This window comes from Nasonia vitripennis, chromosome 5 (genome assembly GCF_009193385.2).
Source record: "Nasonia vitripennis strain AsymCx chromosome 5, Nvit_psr_1.1, whole genome shotgun sequence".
Lineage (NCBI taxonomy): Eukaryota > Metazoa > Arthropoda > Insecta > Hymenoptera > Pteromalidae > Nasonia > Nasonia vitripennis.
Window position 1 is genome coordinate 20,031,296 of NC_045761.1, and position 25,336 is coordinate 20,056,631.

The 25,336-nt window shown below is 44.3% G+C and overlaps 1 protein-coding gene across 1 annotated transcript in view; it reads left to right on the forward strand.

The window, feature by feature from the left end:
* The window catches only part of LOC100120165, a 129,335-nt gene that overhangs the window by 88,029 nt on the left and 15,970 nt on the right, over positions 1–25,336 (forward strand). The window contains exons 3-4 of the mRNA XM_001603781.6: positions 13,575–13,888; positions 14,674–14,853. Of these exons, the coding sequence (XP_001603831.2) occupies positions 13,575–13,888; positions 14,674–14,853 (494 nt within the window). The remainder of the gene's footprint in view (positions 1–13,574; positions 13,889–14,673; positions 14,854–25,336) is intronic.

Sequence of the window (25,336 nt, forward strand, 5' to 3'; positions counted from 1 at the left end):
CCCATCTCTCTGCTACGCAAATCTATATGTATCCATATATAGTCAGCTGCTCGGGTGAAAACATCGAGGCCAGACGTACGTTAACCCCGTCGTCGTGCCTCTATCCTCCAAAAGACCGAGTATATCTGCGTCTGCGTCGCAGTCTCTCACACACACAGGTAAACAAGCCCGTCATCTTCGTGGCCGTGCGCAGGCGCAGAAACGCAAATGGATGCGGCAGCGGAGTCGGGGCGCGAGCCGTGTAATTTCACGTACGAGCTGTAATTTCCAATGTAGCTAACTATGTTATATCGCGTAAATGCGGTGCTCATGCTGCACAGCCGCGCGAAATTAACGGCCACGCGTTCGGCTCTCTCTCTCCCGCTCTCTTGGTCCCTCTGCAATACGCGAACCCGTTCGTCATATTTCGCGCGGATAGCCGAGCTCTTGCTCTCTGTTTGTTACCCGCCCCCGCTCTTCCGGCTTATTTATTCCTTATTATACGAGCGAGCTTTTTTCACGGTCCCGCGGTTCATTATTCACATTTTCATTCGCGCGAGTTTTTTCATTTACCGCCTCTTGTAAACGCCACGGATATTTCCGCATTGCGAGCAGCATACACATTGGATGAGATATTTTTCACAGCTCTCGAGTTTATTGACTTTTTGAGACACCTCATCTTCGGATTGCAACTTCTTTTAGTTTATAAGCGAAGAGCAAGGTTCAGCGACGCGTTATTGCATAGATACAATGCAAACTAATAAAGAGCGAGGGAGCCTTTTAAAATTTATGAGCCGGAACGAAAAACTATAGCGGTTTATATAAGCAGGCCAGTTTTTCGCAGTAAAAAGCTCTCCCGCGAGCTTTATGAAAGTTTAAAAAGGCGGGAAAGTCCGATGAATAAGTCAGAGTGTGACAGGTGTAAATGCAAAGGGCGAGAGCCTGAAAATGGCTAAAATGAACTGAATTATTATGCTGGGAAGTATCTTAAGGTAGGGAGCAGTATGAGTAGTCTTGGCTTTGAAAGCAAAGCTCTAGATTTTTTCTGGATGCGACAAGAATTTGCACACATTTCTTGGAAAAATATCACTTCATTAAACAATTCTTTATTTTATAAGCTAAATGTGTAAATAAGCGACTATAAACTATTTTACAGTAAAAGCGTCAAGCTTTCAGGAAAAAAAAAGAAAAAAAATCGATTGAAGCGGCCCGTTATAAATTTCCTTCGTTTAAGCATCAATTTCACTGTAACACGGCAGCTAAAGCCTGGACCGTAAAAGTCCGGCGTCACCAAAGCACATCATTCAATCCAGACTCTTGCTTTTTTTCCTCTTCTAAAAGTCTTTCCTGCGCGGCCTCATGCGTGCGACTCTCACGAGCCTGATGTCGATGGGAGGGTTATCTGTGCGCGCGAGAAGTAACGAAGCGACTTCTATATCTCCTCTACGTGTTTGACTTTTGACTCGAAGCACCCTTCTAACGAACTATTTCGCTCTTAAGCTCTCTCCTCTTCAACTTCTTTTTTTGTACCTATTTACAACTTGATGTCATCTTGGCATGTGCTTTTTTTCGAGGCGAGTTTGCTAATCATCGATATGGTAATTTCTGATAGCTGCTTGGTATGGAAACATCGGGTGCACGTATGCGATAAGATTATGGCCGTTTCAGACTTATAATTCTCGAAGAGTCTCAAACTTAGAACAAAGGATAAAAATATTCATTGAATCGATGCACGCAATTGTCCTTTTTTTTTCTCTCATATCTCCGCAAAAAGCAATCGAATTTATCGTAAATACCTTTGTTTGATTCGAAGCGCGTAATCAGCTCAGTGTTCTATTGGCAAATTACACGTCGCATCCCGTGCATCGAGTTAAAAGCGAATCGATCAGAGTGACGCGCGTCTCCTCTCTTAACATAAATCAGCATCAGGCTCTGTCCGTGTGCGACTCTGCGAAAATGAATGCTCGCGTTTTTGTTTCGTTTATTGTCCCAGCCTCGCCTTGACATAAATCCCGCCTGATCACCGCGATCACGGAGACGCTTTATTCCGTTCTTTCCCTCCGAATCTAAAAAAAACAACGGCCGTAAACATTTATTTGTAAGCGCTCGGCAGCAACTCAAGGCAGAAGGAAGGAAAATAGAAAGAAAACAACGAGGGGGGTGAGAAAAAGCGTGCGCTCGCCCGCCGTAGCATCAAATTCCTCAATTTACAGAGGCATTAGCGCGCTACGTGATTTTCCCGGGCTCGCGAGGATTTAATTCTTCGCTCCGCCCGAATTTCCAGCCGTTTTCGGCAAAGGGCCGGAGAGAACAAAGTGTACACAGCGAGTACGTGAGTACATACGTCGCGTGAATGCCTTCGGAGGGGCAGAGGGAAATATGGTCCTCGTGCGTCGCCGCAAGCCAGTCGCGAGGAGGACGAGAGAGTGAGGGATGAATCCCATGCGGGCTGCCGCGGATCCGCGTAAATGGATTCGTTCTGCGGAAGATGCGCGAGACTATCTCGTACTCCCCTCGCGCAACGCTCGAATGCGCGCATCGCGTATGCGCACGCTAGTATGGGAAACTTTTCTTTTCACTTGCAAGAAGGCTCGAAATGGATTGTTTGCGACATGCGATTAAAAGCTCGAAGTGAAGGATGTCTTGCGAAGGTTACGCCCAATGACCGCAATACGTTATAGCAACGCGAGCATTAGCAGAGAGCTTTAGAATTATGACGCTGCCCTAAATCTCGGCCGGCTGAAATTTCATCCCTTAAGAGCCGTTTTTCACCTTAATGAAGCCAAATTATAATACAAGCTTCCAACCTCTTAGGGCAGTATCTCAACTTTCGCCTATGTGCCCGGATACCGCGCGGCTGTTCGAAAGTTCACGACACCCCTGGAAATTACGAGCGGGTGTGAAAATAACTCACGACCTCGACGACTTGTATTATTTATTCTTTCCTCCCCTCCTTTGTCCCAGAAGCCGCGAATTCTTGCGTGCGATCTCGCAATCTTACCAGCCGATCTTCGCGCTCACTCGCGAAGGAAGACGGGCCTCTGCGTTTATGCGCCGTTAAGCCGAAAAGCCTTCGTGCAAGTAAAGCTGTCTATTACACGCACCTGCTGAGACGTACATGTACACGCCGAAATTTGCTCGTTCCCTCCGCCACCAGCTCGTGATATCCCCGTGGCTGCCACTAGCTTGGAATTCGCGAACTTATCAAGATAAATAATTAACCGGGTTTCCTCGCAGTCGAGTTATTAATGAGTCGTGGCCGGCTAATCGTAAGTTCCTGAGACTGAATGAATCCTCATAATACCCTCCCGTGAGGCTCTCACCTTTCATGAATTTTGAGAACGTTTCAGACGCGCGATAAAAATAAAAGCTTCAATCCTGACGAGCGAGCGAGCGAGATATACGACGAGGACAGCGCATACAGGCTCGTTTTGCCTATACTGTGTTCGAGGCTAGCGAAGCAACATCGGCAGCAAAGCAATAATTCAAATCAGTGGCGATCCAGCCTCCCCCAACTAGCATACGCGTGTACGGAGATAGAGAAAGTGAGAGTTTAGTGCGCGCGGCCTGTAAACTGGGCTACATAGAACCAGCCGTATACGCGAGAGAGAAGCGTCGACGAACATTCGACGTCCATTTCGGTAGGTGCACGTCGTACCCGTCGAGAGGCTAATGCGGGCCATTTAAACGTCATGGGACATTGTGCCATAATACGCGCGCGTTTGCATAGCTCTGCCGGGCAGTTCGTTAGGGGAGCGTTTGTTTGCTCTCTCGCAACGTTCCGCATTCCGTTGATCTCTCACCCCTTTCGCGCCTACAGCCGTCCTCTATACACTTTTACAATTGCTGCCGCATCCCTCTTATTATCTCTGCTGCTGTGCGTTACTCGAGATTCACACCTCGAAGTTTTTAATCCATCCCTACGTATACGTATACTGGAAACAGCAATAATGGAAACTTTCGAAAACGATAAATAACGGGCTTAGTGTAAAACGCTGCATTAATTTTTCCGCGTCAGCCGTACAGCAGCCAAGGCCATAGATTCAGGGATGCCGCGTCACTTTTCACGCTGGCGCGTATACTTTACGCTCTTTCGCATCGGAAATGCTCTGCAGCGTGTCGCTAATGCCCTGGGATTTGCTCGAAACGCGCACCCGTGCATACACACGCGCAGGCGCGTTCTCTCTCATAATTTATGCGGCTTTACGGCGAATTAATTACTGTCCCCGATAAATTCGATAGCGGTCAATTACCGTCGCTTACACGTAGAGCCTTTGCCGACGAGTTCCATTCAAAACTCGCGTTGCTAATTGGCCGAGGACAATCCGAACGTTATTGGACTTGAAGAACAAGGGCGAGTGATTAGAAATTTTATTATTACCCTCGACGAGCAAAGTGTTACCGGTTTCGCTAATTAAACCCCCGAGCGGTCACGCTACACCGCCCGCTTGTAAATAGTCGATTCTGCGGTTTCTTCGCCGTATCGGTTATTGTTTTAATTAAAACTTGGAGGGAGGGATCGTTGTTGTTTTCAATATTTGTATAGCGCTGTCGCGCTAATGAAATTCTTCGAATCGCGTTCGATTTGTTGTCGGCGCGGGGCTCATTTTATTTTTACTCGAGTGTATGGGGGGCAAAGTTCGCGGAAAGAGATTACGTTTGCCGAAGTTTCGCGTTGGAAGTCAAACTTCCAATCTTGCTAAAAGTGCCGCGCGGTACCAGCTATAAATGAAAACTTCGGAGTTCATAGAAAAATTTTCAGTTTTCTAACTCGAAAAAAACTTTTACTCTCGCTAACCTTATTTCTTGCTCCTCCGAAGCAGCAACAGTTGCTCATGCGTGCCATAGTGTTCGTCTGATCTGAATCGTCATTCAAACACACGACTGTACACTCGTTGATCGATTAAACTTTGTACCTCCGCCTCGTTAGTTTCAGTCGTGTATGGAGGGTTAACGAAACCGCTGAATTTTTTGGTCTACATAGCCTACATGAATCGCTCGCTCGACACAGAGCAGTTCGAACGTCGTCGGTGAATTGGGTTATCCGCTTTGCTGGAAACATGCTACGTCAGCGCCTGCTCACACGCACCTATACACACTCACCCTCGCTCCGACACTGCGGCTCCAGCAAGTTAGATCCATCTTGTTACGAAAGTTGTTTCAAGTTCGATCACTATGCGTTTCGTGCGTCTGTTATAGTCTGTCCCCTTTTGTACATACATTAGCTTTTTTGTAGGAAAATAAATTAGAGCCCCGAGAGAAACCACTAGTTATTTCTGAATTTGGCTTTGTTACTTTAGATACAATAAGAAAATGCAACATGTAATATTAATTATGCACTCGGTTCTCTTCACTCTGTATCGACCGTCGTCAAAGACGGTTCCAGCAGCAGTTATTAATAATTATAGCGACCGTCACTGGTAACATCTCAAAAGAGAAGGAGTTCATGCGCTGACCTAATATTCAATTAATAAAATTCTAATTTTGCAACCAGTATTATAGTTTTATCTGTCACTAATAAACCTTAACTTAGTCTTGTCTCTAACAAAAGAGAACAATACAATGATTTCTTAAAAGTTGATCATCGCGTTTTGGTCTGATAACTTATTAACAGAGAACGTCAACTTCGGTCCAATTGTCTATTCTACTGATCGCTCAAAATAGGGTTCTTCTCACAAAAAAATCAAATCTAAGTGTATTTTTATCGAAACAACCCTTCTAAAATCTCCAGCAATACACCATTCTAAAAAAACTTTCCCTTAACACGATCAGAGTCCTCTACATATCCAATGCTTCATCGTCGCCACGTCCACGTGAATTTTTAATCGGAGTAATTGTGTCTGGCACACAATGCGAATCGGTAGACCCGTCTACCTCTCTTCTCTTTAGACTCAGCCATTCAGTCTCTATTGAACTGACGACTCGTGCGAATTATTCCGTAATGCCCGAAGCTGCTGAGAATTAAGCAGCAGTAGTCCCTTTCTCGACTCTCTTTGTCCGCTTCGCTGCAGCAGATATCGCACGAACGGTTTCCCTCATTGTCTTTCACTGCGTCTTTATTCCTGTCCTCTCGGGCCGAAACTCTCTCCTTCAAATTCCAGCAATGGATATACACACATTCACCTGATTGACGCGCGTCGACTGGAAATTCATCAGTAGCCGCAGCGGCGGCGGCAGCCCACTCGATAGTCGATGATGAAGATAATTCGCATGCGCGCCGTTACACGCCTTCAGACTTGCATTAGAGCAAGGGACGGTGAGCTGCTGGGTATATACATAGTCTACCGGTGCTCTGTTGTTTACTTCGTTGGTCTGTGTGTGTGGGCTCTATACATCTGCTGCTCCTGCTCTGCAGTATTATCTTGGAAGATCAAAGATTATGCTCGACTGCTTTGGCTTTCTGATTAATTTGAGTGATTGATTTCGCTCCCCGGCGTATTGTTAACGGTTATCGGATGTGCGCCGAATGAAAACACGATAAGAGCACTGATGAAAATGTTTCATTTGCTTCTACTCTAGTAAGCTTTAATCATTCATGTTTCGGCTCGATGATCTCTTGCATCGACAAATAAAATTGCATTTCCTGTTCTCCTTGTATCTCCAGAATATCAGATAACTCTTTCAAAGCTTCTAACTTAAAATTTTGCTTAAAAAACGACGTGCTAATAAGAAAATCAGGACTGCATTGTCCAGCTCGTTTATAACAAGCTTTGTCCCCTGCAGCTCCGGCGAGTTAATAATTCGAAAATTTGAATTATCCACTCGCCGTACCAGACTCTCTATCGTAAATCACGTTGTTTAAAAAAAAAATGTTTTCGTAAAACAGTGTGGTAATAAATTACTATTTTCTTGCCTCCACATATTCCACATCCTCGCCTTCCCTGTGTTCCGGCTATCTGCTTTTGAAAGATCCAGGTACCATTAAATTATCGCTTCAAGCCTCCACCCCTTGGTGTAATATAACGCTGCTGCTGGGGATCGATGAATTCCTTGGTGAGCGACGACCAAGGTGCGCATAAAGCCCCGTGAATTGGTAATGAGGAATTCAGCGTGGAATTTAGTTTGATCGCGGAGCAGCGGAACACGTTTCTTGGCCGAATGGAATCAGAGGAGCAATGAAATGCGTAATGCGAAATTAACCTTTCTTTATCTTTTCACCTTATACATTGAGTGCATAAACTGATTGCAGCTCTCGTATTATATGGATGGATGAAACTCGATTGTATCGCAAAAGGATGACCTATTTTCCCATTCTATAAATGTAAATGTAAGCGCGTAAAATATTCAGTGGCAAAAATGAAGGTACACAGTGACCCTAAACTTGTATTACTTGAAATTGAAAAACTGCCAAGACACTGGCTTGATTGAATTATCAAGTTGATGTGGGCTCATAAGAAGACGTCGACAGTAATTGCGTATAACAGAACTATAAAGGGATCGGGCAGTGATTATGCGAAAAGATAATTGTCAAATGATACGAAGAGGACAGATAGTTCGCTTGAATATTTTATTATGACCTCTGTAGTTATAAGTAGCACGCGTATTATTCAGAAAGTCTCGTCTGATCAGACTCGTCCGGTTTTACTAATCACGAACGATCTTCTCTTCTACACCTGGATATTTCAGGTTATTATTATTTTAAAAATCTGTTTATACAATCCTTATCCAGTATCCAAAAGCACAAGCGAATTTTAAGGATAAGCACGTGAACTTAAAATCTTGTACTCCTTCACACACACACACAGACACGTATTGCGTTGGATCTTTGCAAATTAGATTAGGAGAGTTTCCTTGGCTGCGCGGCAGACAGAAAGTTAATTTACACCCGAGAGAGCAACTATTATTTCCCGTGAAATTTCGATGCAAGCGCGAGTATAGCAGTATAGTCTAGTAGCTGTTTACCAAAACTCTCGTCGTGCGCGCGTACGGGAAGCTACATTAATTCGCGGCGAAGCTAGTATATATATTCGGCTGCTTTCCTTTTCATTTCTTTATTCTCGAGTTTCGCCCGACGGAAAGTTTGCTCAGTATACGACGCAACGCAAGAGACGTGCCTTCGTGTCGCCGCCACAGCTTCGTGCTCTGACGACTCGGGAAATAACTCGACTAATTACGTGCCTACCGTTTTTGATATTAATTACAAGTGACTTCCTTTGTCTCATTCTCTCTCACTCGTCGGCTTCGCTTTAATCCTCTTGGGTACACTTTAACTTTGTGCTCCTCCTGCTTTTCTCTCTTTAACAATTGTTCTCGGTGTCTTTCTTATGCTCGCAGCACTTTTGTGTTTGCGATTATGTCATTCCATAATTTTTATTTTAATGATTGTGGAAGGAACATTCAAGAGTGGAATGTTTAGTTGAACGATTTGGTAAATAGTAAAGGCGTAAAGCTTTTGGTTATTGATACCATAGGTACGTGTAGCAATGCGCGACTCATGGGCAAAATTCGATGTTTGAGCCCCATCCTTTTCTCTCGAAAAGCCTCCCTTTACGAGATATCGACGAAAAATGCATTTTTATATGCGGGCCTCGAATCCCGACATCGGCAACCATCTGGACATCATCTATTTGCAATTCGTAATCTTACTTTCTCCTGGCCAGGGATCAGTTTCGAGAGAATTCCCTTAATAAATATTATATTCTCACCCTTGCTTTCCCCCTATGTTCAAACGTATTAACAAAAATTGTTTCCTATTAAAACTTTGCTGCAGGTTATGGTGAATGGGGTATGTGGGTTTAAGAGTTTTAGTTTTAGGATCGCTCCTCTCATTTGTTCACTGTTGAATAAGTGAATCAGATTCACTTATTCAAAAGTGAAATTTTCACTGTTATAAAAGTTAAACCGAATTTTGGTGTCAAAATAGTGATTTTTTCACTATTTCAACAGTGAAAAGTGCCTTAACTGCATAAATAGTGAAAATTTTCACTGTTTTACATGAAGAGAGTAAATTTCCCTATGGAGCTTAGATATTGATTTATTTCCAAACGCTTTACGTTCCAGTGCTCTTCAAAGTGCTGTAGGGCATCAAATTATCGACGTGAGAGGTTAACGCGCTTGTCCTTTTTTTTGAATAATTTTGATAATTTTATCATATCCCTCATCAATTTTCATTTTTTGATCCTGTTTGTGTCTTAACTTGTGAATATCGTCTTATTATAGAAGTCAGATAACTTTTGAAGTTAATTCACAGTACCACTTTCTTTTAAGAGTAAACAGAAAATGTCTTCGAATTCACTTTAACTGCAACGACACGTTATACACCACATCGTTTCCCCGTCAATTTCTCTCTCCCAACTTCATCCCTTAATCCTAAGCCAATCTCCACTAACTTTTTCCACGTCTGACACCTTCTCCTTCCCGTTACCCTAAAGCAGTCTTTGATTTTATCCTCAGGCTTTCGGCTTATACAGTCTCGCTCAAACGCGACGCGCGTCTAGACGCACGCGAACAAAGACGGAACTTGCCTCTTGCGCTGCGCAATAATTGCCGGCATCTTACTCTTTGAACTTTCTCGTCCTCCCACGTATACATATAAAGTCAAGCATCCAGGTATAAGCAAGCAACAAACCTTCTCCTCGCGAAATTGAATGTAAGAAAAGCCGCGAGAGCTTTGTTCGTCAGAACGTGTTTCCCTAGCTTATATATTCACTCGTAGAGTTGCTTTTCGCGTTTCTGTTTATGTGACGCTAGAAGTTTCGCAAGGCGATGATCTTTAAATGTTTATGACCTAAACTACTTGCGGTATGAAGTGAATAAGTTTACGTACTGATTAAAGGATGAATTTTCGCGTTATTGATCTTTTGGAGAACCGCCGACAAAAATATACTCGCGGATTTGCTGTACTCTCGGAGAGAGCCGGGCGACGCTCTGCCGGTGGGAGAAGTCGAAAAGTTGTTCTAGACGTCAGTCGACCGCGACGAAGATAAAGAGACTTTGAGCTGAGCAGCGGCGGAGCCAGTAGTCGGGTATTTGGATCCGGAGGAGAGAATCGGGCTTACACACCGGCGGAATTCTTTCTCCAGATACCGTATATACATAGTCACTCTCGCCATCTCTCAAAAGCTGCCGGAGGTGTATACATATGTATATGTTTGCGGCTCACCGGGTTTGAATCGCTCGCGGATTATGTTTTACAAGAAAGTCGACGCTGCGCGGTTCCTTTCATTCCTCTCTTGTGGTGGAAAACGAGAGTGGAAGAAAGAAGGTGCCATTTTTTACATCGTATACACTTTCTACTTTATGCAATGGGAGAGAAAAGTTGAGAGATTCTTGAAAGCTCTTGTATTCGTGATTGCGAGGCAGGAGTATTTTTGTAAGGCTGCTGTGCTCAATTTCATGTCATCGTTCTCTAATGACTCGGTAAATGACTTTTTATTTAGTAATGTTGGGAGTAGAAAAGTTTCTCAATCATATAGTAGGTATATTATATTTCAAAAAAGTTTTTTATGTTAAGCTGTATATAAAGAAATTGATGATACAAAAGATTCAATTGTATATTTATTGATTCAGCCGTTTATTGAAAAAGAAAACAGATATTTTTTTATTTTCCTCTCGCGCGGTAATAGTTGTAAATCATACTTTTGAGCCATTTATCAGGATGTAAATCATCAGACAGAGATTCCAAACGCAGCAGCGTTATTTCCATAACGCTGATAAAGCTCTACTTGCGATGCATAATTGTTACGCCTGAAAGAAATAAACTGTCAACGCTATAACGAATCGCCTATCATAAATAACCGAAGCCGCATACATATACAAGTTTTCCAAAGAATTCACACAGTTGGTCAAGAAACTTTTAGCTTTACTCCAGAATAGGACCCGACCCTAACTATATACAAGAAAATGAAAAATGGGGCAAAACGCCATTAATCTGGAAAATCGAAGATGAGATAAATAAATCGGTAGCTTCTGCTGATACATTCCTCTGGGACATCCTCTGCCTAAAGAAAAAAACGACCAAGCTTGTCGAGACAACAAGGCACATTTGAAATTCAACGGACATGCAGGTCACCGCGGGACAAAGATTGATGCTGGAACGAAAAACACTGTGCAGGAGGGGTGATTCCCTTGACGAGTGATTTCGGCGTGAGGCTCCCTTTTGCTTGTCTCTGGCGTTTGCTTGGCGAGAGATTGGGAGAAAGCTAGCTTTGCCGGATCTTCCACTTCTTTCTCTCTCCCTTGTCGTCGTCAGCGTCGTCCCCTCTCTGTGTGCCCTACTTTTATGTACTTTACCTTTCTTTTAGTTGACGCTGTGGTGAGCCGAATTATTTATTCAATTTGTACTTTCTTGGAGCAGGCTTTTGGGTAAATGTTTACTTGGTTGGTGTCGAATTCGAAAAATAATATTTCTACAGTGTGAGTCCGACTAAAGCCGTAATTTACTCTTCATCATCATCCCTAGATCATAGATAGATCATAATAGATCATAGATCTTCAATTTACTTTGAACTGTTCCTCATACATGAGTACGAAGAAGCAAGGTTGCGTGCGAAAAGTTTCCTTCAAACAACCTCACTTTCTTTTAAATTCTCCCTCCTCCTGTACAGAGAATCTTGGCTTCACAGATTTGTCAATTTCGCAAAAATAGTCGCGAAATTCAAACGCACGTGCGCCCCAAAGATGGTGGCGCGATTTTTTGCTTCCCCTATAGCCGTAGTTTTCCAGAGACGCGGAGAAAAGTTTCGACGGTGGAGGGTATGAAGCTCTTGTTCCCTTCGCTCGTTATCGCTTCATTTCACGTCGCAGGCTGAGCGAGCTGGTGGCACTGCCATTAGCTCGTCGACAACAAATAAAAAGAGAGAAGCCGACGAAGCCTATAGTATACGCACAGGCTGTAAATGACGAGTTATTTTCTGTTCTGCAGCTGACTTTTATGCTTCTTCTCTCGATTGGAATTATATTGTTAATATAATTCCATATTTAATGTAATTCATGGGTTATCTACAGAACAGACAAGCACTATCTTTTAAACGCATCTCGAATCCTCTTTCTATTACCCCCTATCTCTAGCTCCACATCTCTCTCTTCTCGAATCGAGTTAATTGTCGTGGAAGAAAAGCCGCCCCACGAGCTTTGCAGAGGATGATTGATTGCGTTTTAACTCCTCCGCAGTCGACTTTTTAAAATTTCAAATGTCGCCCCTGTCTTCCCTAACAATTGCGCGCGCTTTGAACCTCTTCTAAAGGGGATTATTTAAATAGCTTTCGAACCGAACTGCAGAGCTTTTTTCACTCTCTTGCGGCAATTACAATTTCGCCGAAAGCTCTTGGATTTTCTATTATATGACCGCGTGACCCGGTCTCGCCCATTTGAATTACAGAGCTTGAGCGCAAACGATCCTATCTTGATTTTGAAATGCATTTGAATTTTTTTATATTACCCTGTAAATTGCATTTTTAATGGAATAAAGCGTACAGAATTTCATGGGTAATAAAGACGCGTCACGGTACATTAAGATTTGTATAACGGTCTACGGGAAGAAGAGCTCATTATATATGTATAATCATTAAAATTTAATCACTAATTTTATCTTTGACGATAACGTCACGCATAACGAAATAAACTACATTTAAAGACAATAGCATTCCATTATTAGAATAAACGCAAGTCTTTCCGCGAGGCGTGAAATAGACGATTAATTTTATTCATGACCCGAGAGCTGATTCCGAGTCGGTGTTATCCGCAGTTGCGATGGCCGTTGGCGAATACGCATAGAAAGCGACATTAGTAGCAATCCTGATTATGCAGCTAAAGCCACAGGATTACTAATATTTAGTGACGATGTTCCATCCCATTGTTCTATTCTAATTCGTGCCCATTAAAGATCTTGATTGTCTAAATTGCAATCGCCGCTGAATAAATGTTGCCTTGCGGAGATTTGCACCTAAATTGAGATATCCGCATGAGGGCGCGTCTGAATCAACTAGACACACGCGTCCGCAGCTCCTGATAGGGGTTTCATGCCAACGAAGAGCCGGTCAACGTGTATTATCATCGCATATTTAGTCGTAATGGAGCGCAAGGGACGCGCACAGAGGTATCGAATCGTCGAGTACAACATTCGAATCTTTTCGACGTGAACAATAGGCATTCTTTGATCGACTGGCTCCTTTGAAATCGGAGTCTGGCGGGAGGGAAACAACGGCATTGGCGACACAGCTAGACGGAGGTGAATTTACGAGTGGCTCGACGTCAAAGGGCGTCGGGAAGGTTTTTAAGGACACTCCGAGCCATAAATTATTTTCAGCTCTCTGCATTAATTGGTCATAAATTCTGCGGGGCCGCATTAATCGGCTATCTCGGTCGGAGAGGAAGCTTTGCTCCTCTTTTTCACCACCGAGGCCGTCGCTGCATCCTCATCGCCTCTGCTCTCGGCCATTAAGCCCGTATGGCGTATCTCCTATAAAGCATAATAAAAACGGGGGTCAAAAGAAAAAATGCCCTCCCTCGGTACGCAGTTATTTCAACGCCGTCACGGCTGCACGTATCAATTTGTGCCCAAGGGCCGCAGCCCATTAAGCGCTCAATTAAGCCCCTAAACTCATCATCGCGCTTGCAGCAGCGGCGGCGTTATAATGAGACTTCGATGTTTGCAGGCCGAACCCACGACCCCAGCTACGTGCTCTACCGGCTGGGCCAGAGGCTATCGGCTGGTGCGCGGCAGTACGTGGAGACCGGGAGGACGGACGCGCTTGACACGGGCGCCGACTTCCCCAATACGCTGCACGCGTTCACCGGGCCGGCCGTGCCCCAGGGCGAGGGCAGCAGCACGGCCAGAGCCTTTCTCGACGGCAACCACACGCTCGTCAGCGTCTTCGCCAGGATCAACCCCAGCCCCGACTGGTTCGTCGGCGTCGACTCCTTCCAGCTTTGCGTCGAGGGCAACTGGGTGGACACCGTCACCGTCGAGGTATGTATACCTGTCTTTTTCACGTAACGGCTGATAAGCCCATCCGCGTCCGGAGCGGTAAAAAGTTCTCGGCGAACTTTATCGCGCTGCGGTACTGCATAAGGAATCGCCAAAGTGGTTGCCCCATACGACATTACATCATCTCGAGTGCACATTAAGCTTGAACTTTTGCTTTTTGAACAGCTGAAAAATATATGGGTGTAGCGGAAAAATAGCTTGATCAGCCGAAAACTCTAAATTAGAATAACTTTCGCGTGAGACAACATAGCCCAGTTTATCTTTGCTTTGTTCACCGACGCGAAGGTTAATGCCTCGAACTTTTGAATACGAACGATTTGATTATTGTTTCAAACTTTACTTGCCTTTTTGTTGATCATAGAATCTTTGTGTACCTGTTTTACAGCGCGTAATTTCCGCGACGCTTTCAATACCATATATAAATAAAGCTATACGGAATCTTCAATTAAATTTCAGGCAATAATAAAACTACTCGATAACGAATGTACTCTGTCTTGGCTACGGAATATAAATACGGAGCGGTAAAAGAATTACCGGTAAAAGAATATATTTCAGCTTTATTCATTTTGCACCACAAAAAATGTCCCTTTCACGGTTTTAAATAATATTGGTCGCGATAATTACCATCGTATAACTCATCGAAATGTACCGACACAGCTCGTTCTCGGCATCGGCAGCGCAAAAAAAGCGCGACTCAGTTATTGGCTCACGTAGGAGCCGGATATAGAAGTATGTGCTTGTAACGAATGACGAATCCCTTCCGGCAGCTGGATCCGCTAGACGGCGGCACGGACAACGGCTTCACGTTCACGGCGGCAAATTGGCCGACGCAGCCCCAAGGAATCGCCTACAGGATCACATCGCGCTATCCCGCCCATCCCGCCGGGAGCTTCTACTACCCGAATCTACCCCGTCTGCCGCCCATCGCCACGCTCACCTTCACCAAGGTAATTACATCTAAGCTCTATTACCGCTCCGTCCGCGGCGACGACGTGTCGCTCGAATTTTTTCAAGTGGCGCTAAATCACGCGCGCGTCGAATTCTTTTTAAAAAGCTCTAACTTTTGAATCAATAACTCGGAAGTTTGTGATTTAGCTCTTGTGTTCACTCGAGGGGCTGGCAAAAAAAAAACTTGGATAGGGTCGGGGGAGAGACGTGAAATCCGATTTCCAGAAGTTTAAAAGTTGGTTAGTGTTTTCTCGCTTTTTGGATCGAACTCACCGTGGCCTGTGGCTGAAAGTAATAAGGCCGATACGGAGGCAGTTTCGCAAAAATATCGCGATACGGACGTTTGTAATAAACTCGTCATATTTTACATATACTCGCAACAACATGAATACTCATTGCGTGTATGACCCCGCGACGGAACTGTCTTAGTAGCGAGTTTGCCTATGGCGCTTTGTCAGGTTGCGAAAGGGGAGTAGAGAGAAGAAGAGGCTTCCGCTTCGACCAAATGAAGTTAATGGAAAGCTGTGGCTCCACCAAGAGGTGTCGATTTAAGAAAAGTCCAAACCCTAGGCAACAGTTACACGCGTTCACGAATAAAATATACTAGCACCGCAACACACGGACAGCGAATATAGTCCAAATACTTTCGGCTGGAGAAAAGTTTCCCAAATCCGCTACTGCGGAGGTCGTCCTTTATCCCCCCGGCCCCTCCTCTCGCCCCTGCACTTTTTCTCTGCCCCTCGCCATTTCTCTTTTTCCCAGACTGCTCCTCTCTCTCTTCTCCTTTTTACAATCGGGCGGCGGAGGAAGCGCTCTAAGTAATGTAATTACTTTTAAAAGTACAATTTCGTCCGGATACGATAATTGAGGTGTCCCCGAAAGTTTTCCTTTTTTATTTCAAAAGCGTGCGCGCGGGAAGGACTACTATTTTCCAGACACAGCGATTGCTCGTAGCAGCAGTAGCGTCGTATCCCTCAAACAGACTGATAAGAACGTGCTAGCTCGGAATCGCGGATTTCCATCAGCCTGGGGCGACACTCGGTGCTGATATCAAAATATGCGAAACAGCTCCTGCAGTATGCATCGTACGCCCTGTTTATATACGTTCCTCCCCGCGCGTAAGCTCTGAATATTGAGCAATGGATTTTAGTATTAAATCAGGCTAGCTGCGTACGCTGCGCATTTGTAATGAAATCCATAACTTTTGTTTAGAAGCTCCCCGCATTGTCGTGTTGCATAATTCGCCATCTATCGTCTATACTACTGGAGTCGCGTTTGTGCAGGCGCTGCTCCTATATACGTATAGATATCGCCGGGAGGTTCTCGCAATTCGGTTTCCATGTAAAATTACTTAGTCCCTCGATCCGCGACGTCGTGACGGCTAAATAAATTTTCTCGCCGTCGTTGTCGTCGTCGTAGGCATCTCGAGAAGGAAGCCGGTCTCCCGTCAATATTTATTTACCGGAATGATGAGGCGACGCTGCCGGCGACGTCGGATGGCAAAAAACGCTTTAAGAGAGCCTCGAGGGCAAAAAAGCCCCTTTCTTCCAGCCGCCGACCACTGACTCGATTCATCTCGCCTCGTATGGTCCACTGAGCGATTTTACAGAAAGAAAACCCTTTGCGCGAGCAAAGGTTGGGGTAACAAGATTCAAAATTCAGCTACTTGTCGGCAGATTTAATTCACTAATTATTTTATCCGCTCTCCGAGACTTTTTTCTCGTGCTGCTCTTGTCCGAAGGTTTCATTATCGAGATGAGCAAATGTAGATTTTTCACGAATTAAGTTTTCACCGCTGAAATCTTCTCTGAGCTTTTGAGTGATTAATCGAGTTACAATGCTCTTGGAGCTTGCAACTGTCGATCGGAAGAAATAAAGTCGAAAGCGTAAATGAAAAAAGGGGACGAGAAGCCGTTTTGACTTGACTTTCTGGAATTGCCACTAACCCCGCATTTAGAGGAGTGGTTTTGATCGGGATCGCTGATGCTTACGCCGGGAGACGAGAGACAACTCTTGCTACTTAATTACCAAAGTTTCGGCGAATCGGCCTTGATTGCCTCCGCTTCCACCGGAGTCATTCGCCCTCTAGAATTTGTTGCAAGAGTGCGCGGTATTTTCTCTCGTCCTCCATTCGCTATACCATCCAAAGTCAATTCCAAAATCAATACCATATATTATTATTACCACTTTGTTTTATGAGAGATTTACGAATTTGATGTCGCTAGGAATTATTCCACGAAATATGCATCAAGCTCTCTTCGGATTCAAAGCCGACCTCGTTCGAAGCAGAAAAAAACGGCGTGATTGATGAAAGCCCGATAGAGACCTCGTCAGTCGCAGAGCGCGGCGACATCAAAGATTCACTCTGAGCGACAAAAGCTCGCTCTTCCATACACTACGCGCACGGATGACTGCAAGGCTTTAGTCTGCTGCAGCGCTTTGTGCTCGCGAGGGTCGTTCATTTCTTGCCGCGAGGCTGGCTCGATCCTCGCGTGCGTCTAGGATATTTAGAGGCGTTTGCTATCGCACCGTGTGGCAATGCTCGCGGCATAGTGCGGCGGGGGCAAAAACCGGCCGACAGTACGTTCTGGGTCTCGGCAGCACAACTGAGCGGGCAAAAAGGGGGAATGCCTCTGGCCGCGGAGCAAAATGTAAGAAGGGAATCGCGCGATCAAGCACTGCGCTGTAGTCGGAAGAGGTCGCACAACTTGGAATCTTCATCGTAAATACTACGATCGGTATTATTATCCGACTTGATTGAGCCAACAAAATTAGGCGCGATTGTTGTTGTAACAACTGGTGATAGCATGCGGCGGTTATACGTATGCGTTTCAATAAACTGCAGTAATCGCGCGAGTAATACATGTTGGATTTTGGCACTATTATGCGAGCTCCAATGCGTGGGCGATAGAGTAAACACTAAGGTCAACGTAGTCAACGTAGTCCTGGTCACGCTTTCATTAAGCAGTGACCTCGTTCTGCAGAGCTTGTTTGATACGGTTATTAGAGACTATTTCGCGTAGCACCAAACCAAGCTTCCAAGTCGATCAGAGAAATGGAGTTCGCGACAATTTGCAATAAATCAGCTGACGCAGTAGCCAAATAGCGCACGGTACAAACCATCGCTAGGCCCGATATAGAGAGGAGAGTGGGTGGCAAAAGATTTCAGCGCGCCTGTGAGCGAAGAGGGTGAGGGAGGGGGTGGGCGAATATTGGAAAATTCGATTTTCCAACGTTCTCGTGATGACGAGAGTATTCCAGGCACGTGGCCGTCAATGTAAACAAAAGGGACCAAGTTGCGCGCTGGCCGGCATGTGGCGTATGCTCTCACCTATGCGCTGCCCCTCGCGTGGATGGAGTCGCGATGAAAACATGAATAAATTGATCCGCGGCGGGCAGAAAGAGAGAAGACATTATTTCCATGCAGGTACCGCTACTACTTCCAGGGCGAAAACCACTTTGCCGACGATAATTCGTTTGTTTGCTTGACGGACCGATAATATTTGAGAAATTGGGTTTTACGTTTTTCTACACACTTTGTTTCTGCTTCATTTACGGGAAAATCTTTTGTACTAAACTTCGTTTAAAAGTTTGTTAGACGATAATAGCATAAAAAAACTATTCGAATGCGCTCGAAGCTTTGTTCAAACAGAACTTTTTTACCGAAGCTCGAACACCCGCGAGTATGAAATCCGCGCTTTGCGTCCCGCTTCCTTGTATGTACAGGTGCGCGTTCGATGGACGATATATTATATTTGCGGGAGATTTTATACGCATCGACCAAGTCTCCACACATGCATGGACATTCGTATGCATGTATACAGCGCGCAGCGAAAACCGCCGAGTGATATAGAGGTGGTTTTGTGGTGTCGGCTGGCTTCGCTCGCTTACCCATCTATTCTCTGCCCCCTCCTCCTCTGTTTTCCCAGCCACACCTCGACATCTCCCAGAGATAACCAGGGCACCGATGCTGGGGGTCGGGGAGGGGGGGGGTTGACTTTGCTCCGATGCGCCCCGGGTCAAAACTCATTTCTATTGTTTCCGCAAGCCCCGCGAGTCTCTCGTCCGTTTGTTGCTCTTCTTCCTCTATTTTCTTCTCTGCAGCGACGGGCTTTTAGCTTTCCCCGTGCGCGCGTGATTTTAAAGGTTGAGTGACAAAGGGGCTATGTGTGGCGCGGAAAAAGTGGGGAATAATCTCGGGAGCAGGAGCTGAAGAAAAACTGGAATTTTGAATCCGATTTGCTTTTTCTGCCGATGCGACAAGCTATCACTGCTGCTGCCTTCCGCTTTTATATGCGGAGTTTGTGCATATTTTGGAGTGCGAGTTATTTTAGCACCTTCGCAAAATCATTCCGTGGTGTTTTATTTTAATCCAAGTTTTTTTCGATAGCGTCATTTCAATTTTACGGGTTACGTAATGACTTTTTAAAACTTTTTTCTGGATTCCGTATTAATCTTGAATGACCGCGTCCATTATTATGCATATGAAATTTTCGCTCGTTGAAAGTGATTTGTTTTCAGAGGCAAAAATTCAAGCCGCAACTCTCATTTTACATCCTTATATTTTATTCAATAAGCTGTATTTCACTTGTAATATTTATCATATAAATAACGTTTACGAGATCAATAAGCTCTTCAATTTTAATTAGCATTATACATACAGGTATACATAAATAAATTAATGAATTTTTGCGTACATCGGTAGCTCGCAAAATGAAAAATTTAATCAAACCGAGAAATTTCATCGCATACAATTCAGCGGAAAAAGCCTGTATTATTAGCTCTAATTGAGTTTGCGAGAGAGGTAAGCTTATCTCGGAGCTAAAAGACGGGGAAAAATCTGAAGAGCGCGCGACGACTGGGACAGGTTGCCATCCACCATAAAAAATGCATTACTCCACTCGGGATCCAATATTGGGTTTTCCAGCTCAATACGGTCAGTCTAGCTCGTTGCTCTCTCCAACGGAATCTCGCGGCCATCTCCTCCTAGCCATTTATTCTCCTTTCATCGGCCCGTATACGTATGTCTTCGACTGCGTCTGTGTGACATCTGAGCTTTCAACTTTTAGCTCTCGAGTGAATTTCTTCGCTTTTACCTTCTTTATTTTCAGTATTTTGAAGTCCTGAGATTGCGAATAGCGTCGGTAACATTAAAAGTTTAAATTTAAACAACGAATTCGCGATAACTCATTCTGCTCTCTCTCGTTTGCAAAAGCTCTAACGCGTATTATATTGCGACAGAAAAAACGAACGGAGGTCAGCAAATAATACGCGCGGCATCAAAGGAGACTAAAGCTCTGCTAACATGAGCAACATGCATACGTTAATACGCCGAGTTTTGCGTTGAATATGTAACCAGCGGTATGCAGCGCTTGCGTAGGGAAGCTTAATTATTCCTGTGGCTCTCAATTGCACATACAAGCCGGATCCAATTACTGCAAGCTTCGCCTGGATCACCTCTTTGAAAAATCGTTTTGTTGGCTCGAGATCATACATCTATACCGTTACACGCTCTGCGCTAATTAGATTCATATCGTTACGCCTATTGACGAACTCCACGACCAAGTGCGCACAGAGATTTCTTATAAACGACGCCTTTTTTGCGTCGCGTGCGGCATTGCATAATTAACGAAGCGAGATATGACCTAATTTCTAGTGAGGCGCATCGTACTTTTGTGAAAAACGTTCTCCTTTTCTCGGCGCCAAAGCGCTCCGCACTGATTAGCGAAAAGAGCTTCAAACGACAGCTTTGCTGGGGAATAGACAAAAGACGCATCCTCGTTCGCGGAGTAATAACTACAACTTGGCAACAGAAGCAAGTTACTCGTCACTTTCACACGTGCCCTCCGCCGCGCAGCTAGAAAGAGAAAAAGAGTCCACCCGTCCATCTTCATGCTCTCGCGCGATCGAGCTTTTTCCCCTCCTCCCCCCTGCGCAGCAGCTACGCGTACGTGGTCTGTGTTAAGTGGCCAGAGCAAAGAGTGTGCGCGAGCTTTTATATCACGTTTCGCGGTAAAAGATTGGACGGATTTGCAGCGGCTTCCGTACATAGACAGCCCAGTCGTGACGCGCCACTGGCTAGACAGCTGCAGTGGCAGCAGCGACGACTGCATTCGACGCGAATCGACCGCCGAGGGTACAGTGGAGCTCCGAATTTCCAGTCGATTCTGGTCGTACGAATTTTATTCGATCGAAATTTATTTTCAAGCAAATTGTTTTTGCGATAATCGTGTGCAAACGGATCCTTTACTTCCATTTTTCAGAACAAAATATAGAGTACACGCTCGCACAACTCATTTCAAAAGAGCGAAAACACGCGCTCAAAGTTTCATTCCACTTGCGATACAAGTGAAAATCGTAGACTGGTTCTAAACAGCCATGGGTGTGCATGTGTGTATGTACACGCGTTGGTAATTTTGTCAGCCACCTCGTGTCACGTAGCGAGATACCGGCTGGCTTATGTTTCGGCGCGGGGGCGAAGCCGGTAATAACGTCGTATCTCCTTCTTGCTCTTCTTATTCTCGCCCCCTCGCGCTCCTCGCTCTGCGCACACGTGCTCGCTTTATGCGTCCCTCTCTCCGGCTATTCACCTCTGATACGTGCGCAACTCTATTTAACTTTTCGCGCCCGATGATATTAATTCGGCCGGATGTGGGTGTCGAGGAAATAGCCGGTGGCTTCGAGTTTCGGGAGTACAGTATATTTATGGAATTTGAAAATACACGCGGAGATTCAGTTTGTGTGCGGAAAATTGGATGAAATGAATTACGAAATACACGGAGTGATATTATTACTCTCTAAATCTCTTAGAGTGAAAAATCACTCTAAGCCAGTGATAAATCACTCTAAGCTTTCCGCTAAAATTGAGTCACTCGGCTTCGAGTATTCCTAACTTTTGAAAAGAGTGATATTTTCACTCTTTGCCATGGGTAGGGTGATTTTAGATTTGGAGGTTATGGTTGAGGTTAGGTATTGCAATTACATTCGAGATGATAAAAAATATTGGAGTCTAGAGCATCACACGCATCTAAAGTTTCCTAAAAACACAAAGTATTTGTTATTATTGTTAATGTCCTAACCTAACTTCTTTATATGTATGCACGTATACATGCACATTGCATAGGTATACACATATATGTATGTACATAATTTTCAACCGAATTTCCCGGCGCTCTATATTAAATTATGTTTGTAAAACGCGTGGAAAGGTCGTCGTATTCTGCGTCCGTACAGTGAAGGGTGCGAAGGGGTTGGTAAAGTCGGAAAATTAAATTATTTAAATTGTATGGCGCAGCACAGACACTGAATTCTTTATAAAAGGTAATACTTTTCGCTGAAATTGTTTACGTTAGAAACTTATGGTGCCCCAAAAAGGGGAAAGCTGTGTGTGTTGGAAACGGCATTAATGAGTGTTTTTTAATGTACTCTGTCAAATAAAACAGGTGTTCACACGAAATGAGAAAATACTTTGTCAGAATTACTTCTCTTTGTAAATTTGTAAGCTTTGCGAATTTCTTTGCACAGAGATGCAATGTTTGATGTTTATGAGGTTCAAACGCACTCTATTATGATTCTAAATTTCTAAATTAGGGTTTACTTCGTGTACATAGAAAAAAGTACAAAAGTAGATAAGACCAAATTCGTAAAAATTTAAAGAAAAATACAATGCATCGTGCCTTTCTATACATTTCTCCGAAGCTACAGTGCTCTACAACAACAATAGGAGCAATAACGATGATAATAATGTCGAGACGCAGTATATAAATAGCAGCTAGACTCTCTGAGCTGTACGGGAAGTACATCTAGAAGCGAATTGACCGCAGAAAAATGAATATCCGCCCGAATCGGCTTACGCCATCGAGTCTCTCTTTCTCTCTCTCTCCCTTCCGACATTATTATCAAAAGCAGCCAGTCTTGGGGGTTCCCCTGCCCCCTTATACGAAGGAGGGAGACGTTCTTTCGCGCGCGCAGCTCTTTCGCTATTCCCAAGACGCGAGCGCCGAGAGACCGAAGTGCACTCGTGTTAGACGCATTCTCCGTCATGCCACATCCATGCTAAGGGCTCATTCGAGACCTCGGACGTTTGCGGGGCTCGATATAACGGCTTTATATTACTGCTTCGCTGCTTTATGATATGTGTTTACAATTTTTTGTTATGCATCGCGTTGTACGAGATTCTCTATTTTGAAAGAAGTCAGTCTTTTTTCAGAAAATATCATTTTTATAAAAAGTATTTTTATTTTAACAATGCTTTCACACGGTACAACGCGATCGCATTCAAAGAGATCCGCCCACGGCAATGTATGTAGCGCATAGAATGATGCTCTTAATGCATAACAAGCCTTTCCGTCGAGCTTAGGCGATACGACCAAGTTCTCTAACCACTTTGGATTTTGTGCCGACTCGACACACACAGAGAGTACGCTATACTATGGGAAACCTTTGCGAATCTGGGTTATGGCGCGAGCGAGCGTTTTATCTGCTGTCGCTTCTCCGCAAATGCATCTCATCCGCTTTTGCGCCGTCGAGTATACGCACGGCACGAGACAAGTCGTCGTGATGACGCAAGCGCAGCTGGAAGAGATCGTTATCGTTCTCCACGACTTTGAATACAACGGCTTTGAAGAGCTGCAGTGTCGACTGCTCGCCTCGTTATTATTTTAATGACGGATACATATCGTAAGACCAATCATATGCGCTCAGCAACTAAACATAAACGGCAATATGCTCGATCGTAAAATTAGCTGATAGAGTATAACGCGAGCCCGTATGATGGCACACGCATTATCTCGTAAACCAATTTGAGTACTCGAGCGTACGATTGCACTCTTTATTTTTTTAGAGAGAGAGAGAGAGAGAGAGAGAGAGAGAGAGAGGGGGGGGGGTGGAGAATATAACGGTGAAATAGTGTACACAGTCACGTCCTGGAAAATCGATGAAATGTTACTTTAATTGGAGAGCATGCTCTGGCATCAACGCGAAGGATCTATCAATTGAGCTTTAATAAGCTCTCGGTCCAATTTCGTTATATCCATAGGCAACGGATTCAAGCTCCATCAGTGATTTAACGCAAGCGTGAGCACGCAAATATTAAAGCTGAAGATTATACGATTTGAAAAATAAAATACACGTGCTATTAATTTCTATCCACATTTTACACGATGTTAACGATCCCAACACGTGTTATACATTCCAGTATATATGTTGTAGGAAAAATTTCCGGTAGTATGAGCCGTCCCATCCCTGCACATAACCAGTATTTGTTTACATACCCGTGTATTACATGTACTATAACTTCGAAAGTGCTCCGTTGCGCCTACTGTTACAAATCGCGTTAACCGACGAGCGATTCAGATGTTTTCATCGAACAAAAAAAACTTTAGAACCTCGAAAGTCAACGTAAAGCCATACATGAAAGAAGTAGTAGCAGTTTAGAGAAGTCAAGACAAATAAGAAAAATGCGCATTGCGGTAAACGACCGTAAAGTCTCATTGCCTTTAATTCGGCAGTATAGTCGAGGAAGAAGAGGAAAAAGAGAAGCAGCAGCGGTGACTAATCGCCCGCACGGTTAAAAGAAGTAGGAACGACCTTTTCGTAATCGGCCAACATACTCGCTCGACCTTGTTTCCTTCGTGGCTTTGCTGTGTATACGGAAAACGAGATAAGGAGAGAAAATGAGAGAAGCCGAGACATAGTGGACCGAATAAAAATGCGGGCTCCGTAGCGAATTGATTGTTTTATGCCGAAGTATCATTTTTTCCATTGTCATATTATATGGAAGGCTGCTTTGTTTGTAGCTGTTTATACTGTATCGAGGATACGCGAAAAAGAAAACAAGACACGCCGGATAAGCATGGACGTATAAAAAAAAGGGAGCGACGGAGATAAATAGAGACACACGCTAGAAAGAGTGTAGGAGAAAAAGAGCGAGTAGGTTAGGGGACGTAGACAAATAAATGGGAAGAGGATGTCGTATAACGCTGAGGGGGAAAGAAGTCAACTTGCAGAAAAACCACACACATGCACACGCTCAAAATAATTGTTGTTAATAAATTAGGCGTTATATAACAATAATGGACCAATAATCATGTTTTCGTGAGGCGCGAAATAATAACAATATAATAGTAGAAGAGACATAGATACAAAAGTGTGTGGGTAGTGATAAGTCGAGACAATTTAGATAGTGTAGCTGTGCAATACAAAAGCACAATTCTATCTCTCTCTCTCTCTCTCTCTCTCTCTCTCTCTCTCTCTCTCTCTCTCCGCCTTTATAGGCGAACAAGAAACAGAAAATAAAGGACACAAAAAGAGACAAAAGCTAAGGGAGGAAGTGAGTAAGATAGCGGTGTCCGAGGGAAAATACATAATGGTATACACAAAGAAGAACGAGAGAGGGCAAAAGGTATGGGGATGCGAATGCCGGCCGTTTTGAGGGACACTGGATTCGCTTGAGGGCAAAAAGCAGCGAAAGGTCTCGCGAGA